This window comes from Somniosus microcephalus, chromosome 30 (genome assembly GCF_052327205.1).
Source record: "Somniosus microcephalus isolate GS21.2 chromosome 30, FLI_Smic_1.0, whole genome shotgun sequence".
Classification (NCBI taxonomy): Eukaryota; Metazoa; Chordata; class Chondrichthyes; order Squaliformes; family Somniosidae; genus Somniosus; species Somniosus microcephalus.
The window spans coordinates 16,025,074-16,044,839 of record NC_141016.1 but is presented as its reverse complement, the minus strand read 5'-3'; the positions used below and the strand labels follow the sequence as shown (position 1 = coordinate 16,044,839).

General features: G+C 47.7%; 2 protein-coding genes across 2 annotated transcripts in view; both read right to left on the bottom strand.

The window, feature by feature from the left end:
• Nucleotides 1-242: 242 nt before the first annotated feature.
• pold2 (polymerase (DNA directed), delta 2, regulatory subunit) lies at nt 243-12,502 on the bottom strand. The gene is made up of 10 exons (XM_085971058.1): nt 11,966-12,502; nt 9,088-9,209; nt 8,574-8,697; nt 6,929-7,043; nt 6,217-6,415; nt 5,473-5,553; nt 4,623-4,780; nt 4,282-4,409; nt 3,866-3,967; nt 243-1,255 (listed from the first exon to the last, which is right to left on the bottom strand). Exons 1-10 carry the CDS (start codon nt 12,189-12,191, stop codon nt 1,098-1,100), a joined length of 1,413 nt encoding a protein of 470 aa, XP_085827184.1. The 5' UTR covers nt 12,192-12,502; the 3' UTR covers nt 243-1,097.
• Nucleotides 12,503-15,040: 2,538 nt separating this feature from the next.
• myl7 (myosin, light chain 7, regulatory) overlaps nt 15,041-19,766 on the bottom strand; it is a 33,851-nt gene continuing 29,125 nt past the window's right edge. Inside the window, exons 6-7 of the mRNA XM_085971059.1 lie at nt 18,268-18,316; nt 15,041-15,929 (exon numbers count right to left, since the gene is read on the bottom strand). Coding sequence (XP_085827185.1) covers nt 15,825-15,929; nt 18,268-18,316 — 154 coding nt within the window. The 3' untranslated portion in view covers nt 15,041-15,824. The remainder of the gene's footprint in view (nt 15,930-18,267; nt 18,317-19,766) is intronic.

Below are 19,766 nucleotides of genomic sequence, written 5' to 3'. Positions count from 1 at the left end.
GTCAAGTTCCAACAATATTTAGCTTAAAATCTAACTTAAACAGGAGTTCAAAACGTCAAAGGCTCCACCCTGAAGCCCTGTGGAATTAAAGTTCTCCTAAACTTTTAAATGGGTGGAGTCCATGATACAGTAGGCCGTGTGTGGTCATTGGAAGAGGCACTCTTGAATGGCAGAATGGCAAGTTCTAATTTATATGCTTTAATAATCACTGCCTCTCCAGAAAGAAGTTCGGCCCTATGGAAGCAAGTGCAGGTTTGGTTTTATTGTGCATCCAGTTATCCAAATAATTGATCCTCAAAATTTACCAGTACTTAAAAAAGGATTTTGTCAAATGCTTTAAATCATATACGTTCTTAAAAAAATCCAGACATGAGGTACGTAGTACACATCAAACAGACACTGCCTCCTAGTCTAGAACACCCTATACTGAAACGTAAACATTTTCAACAATTCCTCAGCAGTGTTCATCTTCAGACGGTGCTGGTGGAGGAAAGGGGTTGTGCTTCTAATTTCTCATCAAAACAGCGAAATATAAAAAGACACAGACACCCCAATGAGAAATGAAAACAAACCATCGACGAGTGCTGGCTGCTACTTCCAGGATTTCACATTCATCCACTAACTAGCTTAAAATGGCTCATGCATCACCATCCCTCAGGGATCAAGTCTGAGAATATCCGCATGTTGATGTTAACGAGACATGCTGTAAAGTCTCTTGCTGGCTATTAAAATCACACTGTTTGTACTTTGGAAAACATGCCAATGAGACGAGGCTAAGAGGCTGGGTTTATAGCTTCAGAGCTAAACCTAAAAACATCAGCATTTTGTGTAGTATTATTTCAGTCTAACCTCTGGAGGAAGAAACTCAAAAGAGGAAAATGAAGATGACACACCAGGTTTCTCCCAACATGTCACTGCCTCTTGAGCACTAACAGCAGCATTGGTGTAAAAGATGTGCAGCGCTCTACAGCTTGCTCACTCAAGTGCACCATGAGCATTTTGCATCTTGCTTGCTCCAACAGACACTGGGAGGCAACAGTCTCTGAGGGGGCAAGGTCAGGGGATACCACTTAAAATAAAAGCGTCTGTGTGTGCGCTCAGTGACTGACATCCATCTCAACATCGTCCTCCTCGGCACAGAAAGCAGAGAAGCTGATTGGTTGGCACTCAAGAGTCCGCAGGTTCACCAGGCAGGCCTTTTGTGTTGTAGAAAATTCTGGGACAGCAACCAACAGCAACCGTTGTCCATCTACACCTGAGAACAGAGAGTAGTTTCCTTAATTACTCCACAATTCTGACAAAAAAAAACATGCAAAAAAAAGGGCCAGCTGCTTCTGTTCTTTTTGTCATTTCTAAATTTATTTCATTCCCTCCCCCCTGCAGAAAAGAAATAAGGGATCAAACAAGACGCATAAAGATTGCACACCAGCCACTTATCCCTCTTTCACTGATCGAGAAAGAAACTCTCTCCCTGCAGAAGCTCAAGATGAATGGCAGAAAAGATGGAACTTCAAAGCAAGATTAAAACTGGTTACACTGTTGGTTTCCTCATCGAAGAACCACTGCAGGCTTCTGTAGATCAACCAATTTCACATTCTCCTGTAATCCTGAAACGGCTTTCTCAAATGGTGACCATTTTGTAGATGGATCCCTCCGTTGACTGGTCATCTGCTTTAAGAACTTCAGTAACTATAGCTGCAGAATAGTTATTTACACATACTGCACACCCGATATTCAAAAGAATCCATGACTGCACATGCACTAAGCAATCCAAAAATAGAATGGAAAAACCAAAACACTGCAGATACTGGAAATCTGAAAATAAAAACAGAAAAAAGGTGGAAAAACTCAGCAGCAGACAGCATCTGTGGAAAAGCAGAAGTTGATGTTTCAGGTCTTAGGCCATTCCTCAAAACTGGAAGATATTATCGATGAAGAGCAGTTAAAACTGCACAAAATAGGGGAAAGGGAAAAAATGCACAGAGGAAAAGAAAAAGAATGACCTGTGAAGTGCTTGGATGGAGAATGGGAGATGTTTAAATGGCAGAAGTGATATCAGCAGGAGACTAAAGGATGGATAATGAGAAATGAAAGGCATATACCAGAGAGAGTGTGCAAATAGTTAAAGGGGGACAGGAAGTATGAAATGCAGAGCAGGCTCCAATGGTCTGTGAGTCTGATGACAGAAAAAACCATGTCAACACCCAAAGTGCAGAACACTCCACCAGTAGGGTTCCAACAGGGGGGGGTCCCCATCCTAAATATCAACCCACTCTCTCCTTGCATACCCAGATATGCCAGCACATCCATCCCACAAATACAGTGTCCCTGTTCAAAGCTCCATGCTGAAAGCAAAGGGTGGGCAATAACATTCAAACCAATAAAACGATCAACGTCAATCTAAAAATACACTGCTTCTTTAAAAGTTTCATCATTTATTTCTTCATTACCTCACCATGCATCATTCTTTCCATATCCCTTAAATAATGTACTTTGCACAGCTACTAACTAAATATTATAGCAGAGCAACAGCACACCTGTTGCCAACAGGAAACTCTCTTTTAACCGGCACCTAAATATCCAGAAACCTCTCTTAACCGGCAAAATTCAGGAGTAGGTTCAGGTAAGTATTACTATATATTAGTGGCCGTGTAACCGGGGTTCCTGGATCTTTGGCCGTGTAACCGGGGTTCCTGGATCTGTGGCCATGTAACCGGGGTTCCTGGATCTGTGGCCGTGTAACCGGGGTTCCTGGATCTGTGGCCGTGTAACCGGGGTTCCTGGATCTGTGGCCGTGTAACCGGGGTTCCTGGATCTGTGGCCGTGTAACCGGGGTTCCTGGATCTGTGGCCGTGTAACCGGGGTTCCTGGATCTGTGGCCGTGCAACCGGGGTTCCTGGATCTGTGGCCGTGCAACCGGGACTCCTGGATCTGTGGCCGTGTAACCGGGACTCCTGCACAAGTGCCGTGTACAGGGCTCTCGTACCTTGGTAAGTATACCTCTCTGTAGTCCGGACTTTTTGATCAACCGGCACCACGCCGGTCCCGGATAATAGAGTTTCCTGTATTTCAAAATCTCAAAACTGCTCAATCTATCTCACTTCAGCATCTGAAACTGAGCTTACTCGACTCGGTGCTCCAGATTTACAAAGCAAAATTAATTTCGATAATCTGAATGTAACAGGAGGTCTCCATCTTGTGGTTAAGCTATTGCAGACTACCTGGATTTGTGTGTTTTGTACTGCCTGTTTGAGTCACTAAACCCAGAGTATATACATTCTACACTGGTGAAGTCACTGCAGGCTAGTTAGGTACTTATCCTCCAGCACCTGATTAATCAATTGTAAGCTAACACAAGGGTCCATTTTAGGATAGAGTTAATTACACGCATACTGTTCCTGATTTTAGAAGTATAGCAAATGCAAAAAGAAATGAATGCACTCAATTCTTGGCAGCCACCTCAATTTGCCTCGAAGGTAACCCAACTGGATATGCATTCACGCAATGGTTAGAATCATTACACAGGTTCTCTAGTGTATTTGAAAAATGTATAGTTAAAAATCATGACTAAGAATTATGACTATTGAATCAGAAACCACTGAGACTTCTCAGAGAAAAGATGGCACACGTTTGGCCTTGATGCCATGTCAGAAATTGATTTATTTTCCACCACCTAGGTGTCAAAATATTATGTCCCCAAAGAAAATTATTTGTATTTCATCTGTCCCTCCAACCCTACATGTAGATTTTCAACTGTAACATTCCTCCCTCCCTTCTGCCCACAAACAGAAATCATGCTTCTATAGCTTAACAGTAAGCGCCATTTCTTTAGCCATATGCCCCTCAATAAAACACTGACCCTCACCTTTGACGATTTTTGATTTGAATGATGGAGCATTGCCACAGAAGTAAACGTGCGGACACTCCTCGAAAATGAATGGGTCATTCATGTAGAATGGGTAACATCCTAGGAACATCAATGAATAGAAAGTAAGACATGTTTGTATCTGCAACACTGCGCCAACTCATCAGAACACTAAGTAGCAAAAACAACAACTACACGCCCTTAAGTCCTGGGAACGTGCAGATCAGAATGACATTAGGTCCTGGCAAAGGGTAGATTACATCTTATTTTCAACACTGCCTTTCCGTACAACATTGGAAGGTCTGGAGGAGGAATATTCTTTGCAGAATTTAAAGGGTTAGGGTGTAATACTTATACAGGGAGGCAGAATGAGAAGTATTAGACACTAGGTGATTTATTGCTCTGTAAATACTTACCAAGGGTGTCAGGTGCAGTGGGGCTCATGTGGCCAATCCCTAAAGTCCACTCTAGGATCTCCAGGTGATCCTCCATACTGCTATAACAGAAAATGTCGCTCACATTCTGTCCAGATGTTCCCAGGAACCTAAACACATGGACTCCGAATTTAGGCTTCACAGTGGGATTCATAACATACATCACCAGATCTAAATTTGTTTTTGTTTCTAGAATTGAGATTTTACTTCATATCCCAACATGAAGGAAATCCTTCATGTTTAAAACAGCCATGTTTGCCTGAACCCCGACAGCACTGAATCTCGCCCCTAATGTTACACACCCTCTCCCTCTTTACCCATACCTGACTCCATCAATGTCTGCTTGATAAGGGTTGGTGACTAGCTGCATCGTGGGATAGGTAATAGCCTGTGGAAACATACAATGGTGGAGCGGCTGCTGCGGCAAGGTGTAATTTGTCGGATCAAATTCTCCAGGCATGCAATCAACGGGGACCGAAGCCTGCAGTGAACAAAGGGGAAAAAAGTCGCATTTCTGCCTTTCAGTAATCGAGTTAACCTGCACACATCTGGCCACTTACTGGGGCAACATCAGTGATCTGCCAACCTCAACTGTGGTTCAGTTGGTAGCACCCTCGCCTCCGAGTCAGAAGGTTGTGGATTCCCACACAAGACTTCAGCACAAAAATCTAGGCCAACACTCCAGTACAGTACTGAGGGAGTGCTGCACTGTCGGAGGTGCTGTCTTTTGGATGAGACGTTAAACCGAAGTCCCATCTGCTCTCTCAGGCGGATGTAAAAGATCCCATGGCACAAATTTGAAGAGCAGTCAAGTTATCCCTGGTGTCCTGGGCCAATATTTATCCCTCAATCAACAACACTAAAACAGATTATCTGGTCATTATCACATTGCTGCTTGTAGGAGCTTGCGGTGTGCAAATTTGCTGCCGCTTTTCCTACATTACAACAGTGACTACACTTCACAAGTATTTCATTGGCTGAAAAACGCTTTGGGACATCCGGTGGTTGTGAAAGGCTCTATATAAATGCAAGTCTTTCTTTCAACATGTAGTTTAAACAAAGGACTGTAAGGTCCATTATTATTCCATCTCCCCCCCCCCCAAAAGAGATATTTCCTACACAAGTATTTACAACAGCAGCAGAAAACTATATTTAAAAAAATCAAATACGTACGCTCAGCTGCACCAGGATCTCGTCTAGCATTTTAATGGCTTCTACGCTGGCTGCCTGTGTCTTCTTTGTTAGATACTTTGCCTAAAACACAAACACTGTTACAAAGTCATAATGGCAGCATCTGGCAAACAAGAAAATGTAAAAAAGATGAAATCAGCTGTGAGGATTGGATCTGCCAGGCTCATGTCTTAATGATCCTCCCCACACAAAGGCAAGGCAATGACACCATTCCAATAATTGACCTCCAACACAAATATGGATGCTAACATTACAATCTGATAAAGAAATCAACACAGCCACAGAATTCCTCAGATGCTATCCAGCATAAAAACTATTGAGATCAATAATTTTATGAGTTACAGTATTTAAGAGACAAATTAAGCTTCCCCCCCCCCCCCAATACCTCTCAAAAGAGATATTTTGATGGTATAATGCTGTGTGGAAAACTCCAATGAAGTATTAATCCTTCAAATTGAGAAGTGCAAAGGGGAAAACAAATCAACAGTCCAAACTAAAACTCCATTACCTGGTATTTGAATCTGGGGAAACAAATGCAAAAAAAGAGACTAGTTTTGTGAATATTCATAAAGCTATGTGTAAAGTCTTCCTGCTTCTGACCATTTGTCTTATGAATTTTAAGGCCTGTGTCGTTGATTTTCAGGTTGAGAGATTTGCTTAATAATGCCTCGTGTTCATTCCCCACTGGGACTATGGAAAACTTTGGCTGAAACTCCAGCTGATTACCTTGATGAAAGAGTCTTTGTTCTGGGTATTCCGACTGAGAAGATTTCCTGCTAAAATCACACGGGAGATTTTTGCAGCACTGCTCTGCTCGCCCTCATCTCCCAATTGACCTGTCACCATGTCAACCAGAAGCTGCATGCCAAGAAGACTGTCTGCATTCTTTCCACCCAGGCCAAGACCCGAGGCTAATAAAACATACCTTCAAACAGCAAATAAGGCACAATTAATTTTCAGAACTAGTTGCTATTCTAATTACAGTTTAAGATTATGAAGTAAATTGAAAAAATTGATCAGACAATGTGTGAAGTGTTCAAATTGGGAGGCGAGGAGTAAAGGAGGAGAGTCAGGCAGAACCTTTTCACTCAAAAGTTGTGGGAAAAGTTACTCAAGGCCACTGAAGTGGACAGTATACAGGGCTCATGAGAAAAGTGGATGAAAAAAATGGGATTGAGGGATATGGTTAAAGAGTAGGTAGGTAAAGTTGATATAAAAAGTTAAAAGAGTGTTGAGCCTAATGATCTTTTCTACTTGTATGTAAAGTACGAAGAATTAACAGGTTTTGAATTTCTCATGCTGAATAAACAAAATTAGAGAAGAGACATTTAGTGGTACAGAATAACAATCAAATCAGATTGGCATCTGCTGCCAAACACCAGTAGAAATTGATAAATTAATTTCTCAAAAATCCATCATAAAAAAGTGTTTCCGTCACCTATCAGTATCGGGTCCTGCCATTTGCCGTTGTGGTGGGAGGTCAGCAATACAAAGACCTTCTACAAAGAATTTTCCATCACCCTGCTCGGCTCCAAATAATGCAATCACAGCTCCTGGTAAACAAGCCACATGGACAAGTTAGTGTCACAGAGCTTGTATCTGAATTTAACAGGTTATGTCAGATAAAAGGTGAATGCAGGCGCATCACATTAGAGATGCCACAGTATTATAGCAAACTGTAGCGATAGTCACAATCAGTCACAATCGTTAGCATAAACATTTCAAACAATGAAATAATCACAAATGAACCATTTGCATTAAAATGAACTGCTGAGTGACAGGATTAACATGGCATATGACACAGGACTTCATATTGATAAAGGTTGGGAGAGTGTTTAACAAAACTATTTTAATAAAGATAATCAAAAACCATCAGTACAAGCAGAACACCCACAGCACAATAAACATATCCATGCAGCAGATGCATATATCTGGTTACAGGAAACTTTCGTTTAACCGGAGGTTAAATGTCCGGAAAGCTCCATCTACCGGCAAAATTCAGGAGCCGTTTCCTGTAAGTTTTTTTTACTTCTCGTTGCTTTTTTTTTCCCCAGTCAGGCTCTGCAAGGTCTAGCTGAAGCTGTTGCTTAGCTACAGAGACGCTTTTAAGCTGCGGCCGACTGTTTTGAAGCTGTTGCTAAGCAACAGGGTTTGTTGATTCACACGGAGCTCAAAAGCTCCGTATGTTTTAACATTAGCACTGGTTTCTATGGCAGTTTTGATGGTACGGCAGCAGCTCGGTCCCGTCAGTGCCGGATACCAGAAAGTTTCCTGTATAAAGTTGTACCTACAATTTTTCCAAACAGCAACCTAAAGGAAAGAAAGATTCACACCATCTCCAACACTGACCCTTTTGCTCTTCCCAATTTAGACAATCGCCCGAGTGTTGAATAAACACAGGAAAAAATTCTGAACTTTTGGGATTTTTTTCTGAGACTCCACCCCCCCCCCACAGTAAACAAGCCAGAGACTCCCCCCCCCCCCCCCCCAAAGTAAACAAGCCAACTTCCAATGTTTTCCCCTCGTTCTCCCTGTTGTAGCTTCACAAGCCTCCTACTACCATCAGGGCAGGTGACCCCTCTCCAGATCTGCATCAATGTCGCTCTACCGTCAACTGCAAGGCAGCGACAAAAAAGGCCTGGTAATAATTGTGCAGTCAATCTTCCCAATGAAGAGGTGCATACTGGAGGCCTTGTATCTCATCAAGGGCAAATCAAAGCCGTGTCCCTCCACCCTCAGGCACCACACATTTAGGCTTTCGTACACTGGCCCATCTCATTGGTTATACACAACAGATGACATTCCACGGTCAGAGGTCTCTGGTAGTCTGAAACCCTATTAATGTACCTTCAGCAACAAAATATTTGTAAACATAAACCTGAGATTGTCATTTTGCAGCAACTGTATAAATATTAAACAAAAATTAAATCCAGAAATGACATGAACCAGAAACAAGAGATCCGGCCTAACCAGAACTCTAGATCCACATCACCATACTTTACCAGAACTTATCATGGCACCCCGAAAGGAGAAGCCTTTCTCTGAACAGATTCACATTGTTTCAATGCTGTTTCCAGCCATACCTGTAACAAATTTGTGAATATCAATCTCTCCCTCCAATTTGATTCGTTGTAACTCATCCTCTAGAATCAGCTCATCTAATTGGTCTGTGTACTTTGTACGTGCTGGCTGAGGCAACAGGTTGTGCTGAAAGAAATAGGTAGCATTTAGAATTTTTGGAGAAACGATGAATCCTCCTAATTCAGTGTCACTGAGCATTAACATGCCACGTTAAGTGCCAATGAGCAGGGACCAGGGGTTCAAGACATGCTCCAATCAGTTTCCAATTCAAAAGGAACATGAAGCAGTCTACGGCATTTCTTAAATAACAACAGAAAATGCTGGAAATACTCAGCAGGCCAGGCAGCATCCGTGGAGAGAGAAACAGAGTTAACGTTTCAGGTCTGGGACCCTCCTACGGCATTTCTTGATGGCCAACTAAAAAGGGGGTATTAGCAAAGGCCGGGGAGAAAATTAAAGGGAGTTCATCCTCGAGAAGCTTAATATAATCTCCGTATCCCAAAGTCAGCCTCCTACCTCCTCACTGATTTCCCGCAGGATGGACGGTTTCAACTCCATGTGTTTGAAGAGGGTCCCAATCACACAACATTTCTCCCCCACCTGCAGCTCACACAGCTTCTTCAGTGGCACATCTGCTCCTGTAAACCATAACACAGGACGTCAGTGCCGGGTAAGCACCAGCTCTGCTTTGCTCACATCCAAATTCAGATTGTACTACTTTAGGGTCTCACTTCATCACACTCTTCACAGGACCCCAAGATTTGAAATGTTTCCATCCATTTTAAAGGGACATTGGTATAGATCAAACTATCAGCAGCAGGCTCTCTCTACAGCTAACAAATGGTTTTAAAGAAAATTTATACACCAGGCCTGTCATCTTGGAACAGATCAAGCTTTAGGAGCTGTACCATCCAGCATGGTCCCTGCTGTTCCGGTTCAATTAGACTGGCAGAAAAATGATATAGAGGCAGACAACAGATTAATTTCACATTTAGCCTTGTACCTGAAGCATAATTAATCAGACTCCACACTTAAGTGTTTCCTGTGTAGTAATTCATTTTATTAAAGAATAAGATGTGCAGAAACTTAACACCCCACATATAAGATACTTCGGTTATTTTTAGTACAAAAAGAAAATACTGCAGATGCTGGAAATCTGAAATAAAAACAGAAAATGCTGGAGAAACTCAGCAGGTCAGGCAGCATCTGTGAAGAGAGAAACCGAGTTAACGTTTCAGGTCGATGACCTTTCGTCAGAACTGGAAAAAAGCAGGAACTGGAACAGATTTTTAAGCAAGTGCAGGGGCAGGGAAAGGGGGGAGGGGATGAAAGAACAAAAGGGAAGGTCTGTGATAGGATGGAAGGCGGAAGAGGTTAAGAGACATTAAGAGATATTCAAGGCAAAAGGAGATGATAATGGGGCAGGTTAAGAAACAGAGGATGGCTCGAGATGAAGTGTAAATTGCACTGGCAGAATGAAAGACAGCTGCCATGTGGGGGAGAAGAAAAAAGACACAGACAAAAAGTGTGGATAAAAAAAGATAGGGACCAAGGTTATGATCTGAAATTGTTGAACTCTATGTCGAGTCCGGAAGGCCGTAAAGTGCCAAATCGAAAGATGAGGTGCTGTTCCTCAAGCTTACGTTGAGCTTCCGTGGAACAATACAAGAGGCCAAGGACAGTGAGGTCCGAGTGGGAATGGAGCGGTGAATTAAAATGACAGGCGACCGGAAGCTTGGGGTCACCCTTACAGACTGAACGGAGGTGTTCCGCAAAGCGGTCACCCAATCTGCGTTTGGTCTCCCCAATGTAGAGGAGACCGCAACGTGAGCAGCCAATACTAAATTGCGAGAAGTACAAGTAAATTTACTGCAAACAATATTTCAGAAGGACTTCTTAATCTCGGTCTAGCAGAAGAAAAGTGCTAGTAAGCCAATAACTTAAGAAAAAGATAGAAATCTAATGATAGAGAGCCAGATAGAAATCTGTGACCTCACAGACCCCAAGGGTCTTCCAGGTGGAGCTGCTTTGAAAACCTATGATAATTTTAAGTTGCTAATCAAAAGCAGCAACAGATTCCACCTGTACCAGAGTTCTATACTGTGCTCTAAGGCAACAATGACAGCGATAGGCTCAAACAATGGCGATGTCTATAGACTGAATATTAGGCACTGCCCTGCCCGCAGCCCTCCTCCCCCACCGCCCCCATCACTGCCTGCACTCCCACTGCCCTGCCCGCACCCCCTCTCCGCCCCCACTGACCTGCCCTCCCCGACTGACCTGCCCGCACCCTCTCCGCCCCCACTGACCTGCCCGCACCCCCTCCCTGCCCCCTCTGACCTGCCCGCACCCCCTCCCCGCCCCCTCTGACCTGCCCGCACCCCCTCCCCGCCCCCACTGACCTGCCCGCACCCCCCCCGCCCCCACTGACATGCCCGCACCCCCCTGACCTGCCCGCACCCCCTCTCCGCCCCCACTGACCTGCCCGCACCCCCTCCCCGCCCCCACTGACCTGCCCGCACCCCCTCCCCGCCCCCACTGACCTGCCCGCACCCCCTCTCCGCCCCCGACCTGACCGCACCCCCTCTCCGTCCCCCGACCTGACCGCACCCCCTCTCCGCCCCCCGACCTGACCGCACTCCCTCTCCGCCCCCACCCCCGACCTGCCCGCACCCCCTCTCCGCCCCCACCCCCGACCTGCCCGCACCCCCTCTCCGCCCCCACCCCCTCTCCGCCCCCCGACCTGCCCGCACCCCCTCTCCGCCCCCACTGACCTGCCCGCACCCCCCTCCGCCCCCACTGACCTGCCTGCCCCCCGACCAGCCCGCACCCCCTCTCCGCCCCCCGACCTGCCCGCACCTCCTCTCCGCCCCCACTGCCCTGCCCGCACCTCCTCTCCGCCCCCACTGCCCTGCCCGCACCTCCTCTCCGCCCCCACTGCCCTGCCCGCACCTCCTCTCCGCCCCCACTGCCCTGCCCGCACCCCTCCGCCCCCACTGCCCTGCCCGCACCCCTCCGCCCCCACTGCCCTGCCCGCACCCCTCCGCCCCCACTGCCCTGCCCGCACCCCTCTGCCCTGCCCGCACCCCTCTGCCCCCACTGCCCTGCCCGCACCCCTCTGCCCCCACTGCCCTGCCCGCACCCCTCTGCCCCCACTGCCCTGCCAGCACCCCTCTGCCCCCACTGCCCTGCCCGCACCCCTCTGCCCTGCCCGCACCCCTCTGCCCTGCCCGCACCCACTCTCCACACCCCCAGCCCTGCCCGCAACACACCCTCCCCACCCACTGCCCTGCCTGTTCTCCATCCCCCCACCCCACTGCCCTGCCCGCACCCCACCACCCCCACCCACCCCAAACTGCTCACACCCGCTCTCCGGCCCGCCCCAGGCACTCACCCCATTTCTTCTTGGCCCTCTCCGTCAGGACGGGCCGCATCTGGACGAGTCGGATGGCGTAGATATGCGCGTATTGCCGGCTGAAGTTGCGCTCGCCCAGCGTGAAGCGGCCCGAGCAGTTGGTGTAGGAGGACGTGGGCACTCGGTCAAAGGTGGGGCCGCCCTGAGCCGGGAGCGGGGCCGAGAGCAGGGTCCGGTCTGTCCGGGCGGCCAGCTCGGAAAACATGGCGCCGCTCTGAGGGCGAAGAGACGGAGCGTCGAAGAAACGAGGCTGCGAACGGACGAAAATTTTACCTCAGAAATCTTGACCACTTGACTTCATTAGTGCATACGCACGCCGAGGCGGCGGCACAGCCCGGTTTTAAAAAGTTTTTTGTTTGTGGACAGACCCGGTAAAGCGATCGTGTGTTTGCCGCTTTCTCCGACGATTTCCAATCCAGCGGTCGCTCCGGGAGGCAGGCGCGCTCCGCCGGGAGATTCCCGCCAACGGGCGCGCGCACGTGATCAACCGCCGGCTCGCCCCTCGGGGGAGGGCACCAAAGCGCCGCCATTTTATTGCGGGGCACCAGAAACCAGAGATCCGCCATGTTGCTGAGGGGCAAATTTAGATTGAACGTCATGTTATGGGGAGAGAAGAGGAATTGTTGAGGGGAGAGGGCTGATCGGAGGACCTCCTCGTAGGTCTGCTCCTCTTTTGTTTAAACCAATAAAAATACATTAAACAAATACACCCAGTCCAATAAACCCCGAAACAAAACTTAACCGCTTAAATTAAAGTTTGGTTGTTTAAACCAACTACGCACTCCAGTCCCCGCGGCGCCCACCGGTCTCGAAAGAGCTCTCGTAGGTCTGCTCCTGGGCCTGGCCAAATTGGCCATTAATAGGTCCAGACAGCGGGTGGTCAAGGGGGTCGTTCGGCCCAATTGCCTGCCTTTCTTCAATTCAATTCAATTTTATTTGCCAAATGTAACTAGTACAATGGAATGCTTACTCCCCGTAGGGACACGTCAGCTATTCTTACAGCGCCGTGTTCAGAAAGTCAATTCTTTGGCATCCAGTGGCAGTGGGAGCACGATGTTCCTCAGCCGCTCCGTCCTCGTCACCGCGGCCTCCTCCTCACTGTTGCCGGCTCGGCTCCACGTGTGGTGGCCTGCTTCTCCCGCTCACCCTCTGGCCACCATTCCCGGCTCCCCTCCTCCCAGTCGGACTGCGAGTTATTGTGGCTGCTGCTGCTGCTCGATGCGCTGCGCTGCCTCCACCCGACTCGCCAAGCATATCCTCCGGTCGCCGCGGCCTCACCGTCGCCGGCTCCACGGTCCGACGCCTGCTTCCGGTCCGGCCTCTAGCCGCTATGCTCGGCTCCCCTCCTCCCAGTTGGAATGCCTTCCCGCTGAGGAGCTGCCGGCCGACGAGCTCTAGCGGGTCGACGTTGCTGCTGCTCGATGCACTGCGCTGCCTCCGCCCGACACCTCGCTCTGGTTGCGGGAGCGAGCGGCGAGAGCGGGCCGCCCGAAGCAGGGAGAGCGCGCTAGCACCGGACCGTCTCGGTCGCCATCTTGACCTCTTCCACGGCTATGTTCGCGCCGGGGTGGCACTGGAGATGGAGCACGCGGTGTCCATCGGCATGCTCGAGGCCTTACGAGACAGGTGGGCGCTGCGGGGACTGGAGTGCATCATCACCTGGCCAGGGTGATTTTAATTTCATTTGATAAGTTTTAAATATTAATCTAGGGTTTTTAAAGCTTTTTTACAGTCCACTTGTTCGATCGGGAGAGCGAAAGGCTCCGCTCGGCAATGCAGAGAGCCCTGCAGATGGAGAAGAATGTCAACCAGAGTCTGCCGGATCTGCATAAATCCTCTACTGGGAGCGCCGACCCTCCTGTGTGTGAATTCCTGGTGACCCGCTATCTGGATGAACAAGAGAAGACGACCAAGAAGCTTGTAGAGACTGGGATCCCTGCCTTGTAGGCATGAGGGCTTGTGACTTTGTACAAAGAGCTGAGACTTGAGCTCTGTAAATGTGATTTACTGTAAAATGTTCAAATTTTAAATTAATAAAAAGGGGGAAAGGGAAATTGTTCCGCCATTGTTTTGGACCACTCTCCACACATTAAGGGAGAAAATCCAATAAATGAACTGCGAATGCAGTCTGAATTACATTCTGCATTTTTAAGATACTTACAGTTATCGCCCCCCCCCCCTGCGCTCGCTGACCGACTTTGGCTCCCGGTCCGGCACCGCCTCGATTTTAAAATTCTCATCCTTGTTTTCAAATCCCTCCATGGACTCGCCCCTCCCTTATCGCCTCCAGCCCCACAACCCTCCAAGATCTTCTGCACTCCTCCGATTGTGGCCTCTTGCGCATCCCCGATTTTAATCGCTCCATTATTGGTGGCCATGTCTTCAGCTGCCGTGGCCCTAAGCTCTGGAATTCCCTCCCTAAATCTCTCTACCTCTCCTCCTTTAAGATGCTCCTTAAAACCTACCTCTTTGTCCAAGCTTTTGGTCACCTGTCCTAATAGCGCATGTGGCTCGGTGTCAAATTTTGTTTGATCACGCTCATGTGAAGCGCCTTGGGACGTTTTACTATGTTAAAGGCGCTATATAAATACAAGTTGTTGTTATCTCATTACTTTGTTTACTAATGTATTAAACTGAGTAACTGAAGAGTTTGTGACCAATCAAAAGCCCCTGAATCCCCAGTGAATCTGGCTATCCTTCACACCTTCCGTTCAGCACGAGGCTAAAGTTGCATCCTCGTGAAAGTTTCCTCAGGTTGGAAGATATGTAAAAACAACCTGTTTCTACTCATGTAGCGCTTAAAAATAACAAAGGGGAACAGGGCGAGCACATGGAATTAGGACTACTGCTCATGTGCAGGATAAAAACTAACACAGACTGATTGAGCAGAACGGCCTATTTCCGTGTTGTAATTCTATGTAACTCTACATAATAAAGATACCATTGAGCACAATGCTGGGCTTGGGGAGTACAGTGGGGAATTAGGTGTCCAAGACCGAACAAACAAAAGCATTTGCACACACGGAGACAATCACATTAACTGGATAGAAGATGTTGAGTTGAACTGATTTTATTGCTGAATCTCCCAGTGGAATTACAGTGACATCACACTTTTTAATAAATGAAAGCAGAGAAACAGCCTGAGGGACCTGAAACTGCAAAGTGTTTCCACTCCTCCCCCCGCCATCAGTAATTCAAAAAACTACCGAGTGTAAATTGTTACTGAAGCAAGATTGCCCGATCGCAACTAAATCATCAAAAGAAAAAGTAGGTCTGCTTGCCCAATGGTATAGAGTGTTTATTCAGTCAGCCGTTGAGTCACATGGAGCAGGAAGATCCCAGCTTCGATCAACAGCCTGTGCTGAGGAGCAGTAGGGGTGCAGGGTTAGGGAGGGGAAAATCATCCAGGTTCCTGCTCCTCATCACTATCCAGTGTCTCCCAATGAAGTGAGCATGTGTGTGTGTGGACAGGTTCACTCCTCAACCAATTAATATCCTGTCAGCACCTTGGCTGACTCAGGATTCATGGACACTTGGACAAATAACCAGCAAGAAACTGGCTCTATGAAGCTGTATTCCAGTGAGGTATCAGCGTCTTCAGGATAAGAGGGGGAGGGGACAAAATGGCAAGAGAAATATTGGCTAATGGCGGCTGTAGTCTAGTAAACAGAGCGGGCTTGGCAATCTGACACAAGTAGCTGTGCTTAGCTGGACATCTAAGGATAAGTTGTCCGTATTCAGAAGTCATGTTTTATTTTATGCTGAAATCATACAGTCATTATCTCTGACTTTTCACTGATAACAGCAGGTCCCCCACACAATGCAAACTGCTTTCAAACTACGACTCTTCCTTCTCATCTCCGTGTGTGATGATGTAACAGAGTGACTTATAATCAATGTTTCCTGCAACATCGATGGGAGTCACAGCAAGCATCTGCTGTATCTGTGGGGAGAATGGGACAGGAACAGAGACATTAATAGAGTGACGAGTATGGGACAGAGGGTCACTCTCACATGTCAATCTTTGGTGGTCAAAGGATTTGTTCAGTTTTCTAACAAGCCCTTTACTGCCATGACGATATAGAATGAATAAATCAGTGTCCCACCAAACCATTAAAGAGTCACAAATTTGTGCTTTCCAATCCCACTCCCCTTGTCTCTTTTCGTATCAATAACTTCACAATTCCCAACACTTCAGGGTCCCCAACATTGAAGGTTCAGACCCCACTAGTTAGAGAATAACCCATTGAAGGTTCAGTCCCCACTGGTTAGAGAACCACCCATTGAAAGGTCAATCCCCACAGGTTAGAGAACCACTCATTGAAAGGTCAATCCCCACTGGTTAGAGAACCACCCATTGAAAGGTCAATCCCCACTGGTTAGAGAGCCACTGATTGAAGGGTCAATCCCCACTGGTTAGAGAACCACCCATTGAAAGGTCAATCCCCACTGGTTATAGAACCACTGATTGAAGGGTCAATCCCCACTGGTTAGAGAACCACCCATTGAAAGGTCAATCCCCACTGGTTAGAAAACCACCCATTGAAAGGTCAATCCCCACTGGTTAGAAAACCACCCATTGAAAGGTCAATCCCCACTGGTTAGAGAACCACCCATTGAAAGGTCAATCCCCACTGGTTATAGAACCACTGATTGAAGGGTCAATCCCCACTGGTTAGAGAGCCACCCATTGAAAGGTCAATCCCCACTGGTTAGAGAGCCACCCATTGAAAGGTCAATCCCCACTGGTTAGAGAACCACCCATTGAAAGGTCAATCCCCACTGGTTAGAGAACCACCCATTGAAAGGTCAATCCCCACTGGTTATAGAACCACTGATTGAAGGGTCAATCCCCACTGGTTAGAGAACCACCCATTGAAAGGTCAATCCCCACTGGTTATAGAACCACTGATTAAAGGGTCAATCCCCACTGGTTAGAGAGCCACCCATTGAAAGGTCAATCCCCACTGGTTAGAGAGCCACCCATTGAAAGGTCAATCCCCACTGGTTATAGAACCACCCATTGATAGGTCAGTCCCCACTGGTTAGAGAACCACCCATTGATAGGTCAGTCCCCACTGGTTAGAGAACCACCCATTGATAGGTCAGTCCCCACTGGTTATAGAACCACTGGTTGAAGGTTCAGTCCCCAGTGGTTAGAGAACCACCCATTGAAGGGTCAATCCCCATTGGTTAGAGAGTCACCCAATGAAGGTTCAGTATCCCTGGGCAGAGCACCACCCAGTATTCCTGGACATAACTCCATTAGGTGAATGGTCAGTCACCACAGACAGAGCTCCACACAGTGAAGGGTCAGTTACCCAGGCGAAGAGTTTATAGAATGCCGTTCAGTGAAGTCAGTTACCCCAGGAGAAAGTTTCACACAGTAAAGGGTCAGTTACCCAGGCATAAGAGTTTATAGAACACCGTTCAGAGAAGTCAGTTACCCCAGGAGAGAGTTTCACTCAGTCATCTTGGATACAGCCACACTTGGTAAAAATTTGCATCACCCAGGATGTAGCCCCATCCTGTGAATAGTTAATATTCCCTGAAGGGTTGAGTTCTCACCCCAGATACAACTCCTATGGGTTCAGTCTGGTTCCACCCAAGTCCGACTGGCAAAGTTTGGTGAATGCCAGGCATCTCAAAACGTAAAGGGGGAAAAATTTGTTTGCTTTGTGCCTCCCGTTAGCGCCCTAAGAGGGCGCAAAGCAACTAGCACCCGGGCGCGGCGCCGCCAACGCCTCCCGCGAAATTCAGCGGGAGGTTAGCGGCAGCGGTAACCGTCGACTTACCGCCGGACGCCATGTCCGACGGGGTCAGGGGGGGCCTACCTGCGGCCGGGGTGGCACTAATTAAAGGCGAGGTGCCGGGCGGCCATTTTTGTTGCTGGCCGCCTGCCAGCACCTGCCTCCGTTGCCGTCCCTGGCCTGCTGAGCACCCACCCCCGCCACGGCGGAGTTCCGGCTGCACTCCATGAGCCCGGCTCTTTTGCTGGCACTCCCCGGGGGCCCAGCTGGGGAGGAAGGCCTGCAATACCGCAGCGCATTGCGTTGCGGCACATAGCGCCGCGATATTCTCTCGCAGCGCCCCAAGAGGGAGGCGGGGCGCTTCCAGTAGCACCCCGCTTCCCTCTTGGGGCGCTACCACTCAATTTCCTTCACGGGGGTGCTAATTTTTCCGGGGCGCTAAAAGTAGTGAAATTAGGGCACTACTCAATTTTTCGCCCAAACTGTTTTAGGTTTAAATGCATAATTTGTGATTTGAGTGTAAAACCTCACCTCATCTTCACTGAACTTATCAGCCTGCGACATCATCAGTCTCTTAAATCTATGAAAGCAATAAAAAAAGATACAAACTGTTAAGGTGTGGCTGTCCGGGATTTTAATACCTTTGCCAAACTGGGATCATTAATGGACTCAACCCGACGGTATGGACTTATCCTCGGTAAACCCATCATTAGAAATGGACTGAAATCAGCCTTACCCTTATACTCTCAAGTAAATAAAGAAAGAAAGAATTTGTATTGAAAGAGCACCTTTCATGTCCTCACTCAGATGTCCTAAATGAAGCAAGTTTCGTCAGTCACGGTCAGTCGCTGTTTGTGCACTGCAACGTCCCACAAACAGCAAAAGAGATAAATCACCAGATGATCTGTTTTCGGTGATGGTTGAGGGATAACTATTGGGGATCCGGTAGCATAGTGGCTATGTTACTGGACTAATAATCCAGAGGCCTGGACGAATGATCCAGAGACAGGCGTTCATAATCCCACCACAGCAGCTGGGAAATTTAAGTTCAGTTAATTAAATAAATCTGGAATAAGGAAAAAAGCTAGTATCAGTAATGGTGACCATGAAACTATCGGATTGTCGTAAAAACCCATCTGGTTCACTAATGTCCTTCAGGGAAGGAAATCTGCCGTTTGAGTACAGGAACAAGGATGTCTTGCTGCAGTTGTACAGGGCCTTGGTGAGACCACACCTTGAGTATTGTGTTCAGTTTTGGTCGCCTTATCTGAGGAAGGATGTTCTTGCCATGGAGGGAGTGCAGCGAAGATTCACCAGGCTGATACCTGGGATGGCAGGAATGACGTATGAGGAGAGTTTGGGTCGATTGGGCTTGTACTCGCTGGCGTTTAGAAGAATGAGAGGGGATCTCATCGAAACTTATAAAATTCTAACAGGACTAGACAGACTAGATGCTGGAAGGATGTTCCCGATGGTCGGGGAGTCCAGAACCAGGGTTCACAGTCTAAGGATAAGGGGTAAGCCATTTAGGACAGAGATGAGGAGGAATTTCTTCACCCGGAGAGTGGTGAACCTGTGGAATTCTCTGCCAAAAAAGGCAGTAGAGGCCAATTCATTAAATATATTCAAGAAGGAGTTGGATATATTTCTTAAGGCTAAAGGGATCAAGGGATATGGAGAGAAGGCAGGAACAGGGTACTGAATTTGGATGATCGACCATGATCTCATTGAATGGCGGAGCAGGCTCGAGGGGCCGAATGGCCTACTCCTGCTCCTATCTTCTATGTTTCTATGTTACCTGGTCTGGCCTATATGTCACTCCAGACCCATAGCAATGTGGTTGACTCTTAAGTGCCTTCTGAAATGGCGGCTCACCACCACCTTCTCAAGGGCAATTAGGGATGGGCAATAAATGCTGGCCTTGCCAGCGCCGCCCACATCCCGTGAATGAATTAAAAAAACTGGAAGAATTCCCCTGCTCATCTTCAAATTGTTCCGTGGGATCTTTTTCACCCGTCCATCTGAGATGA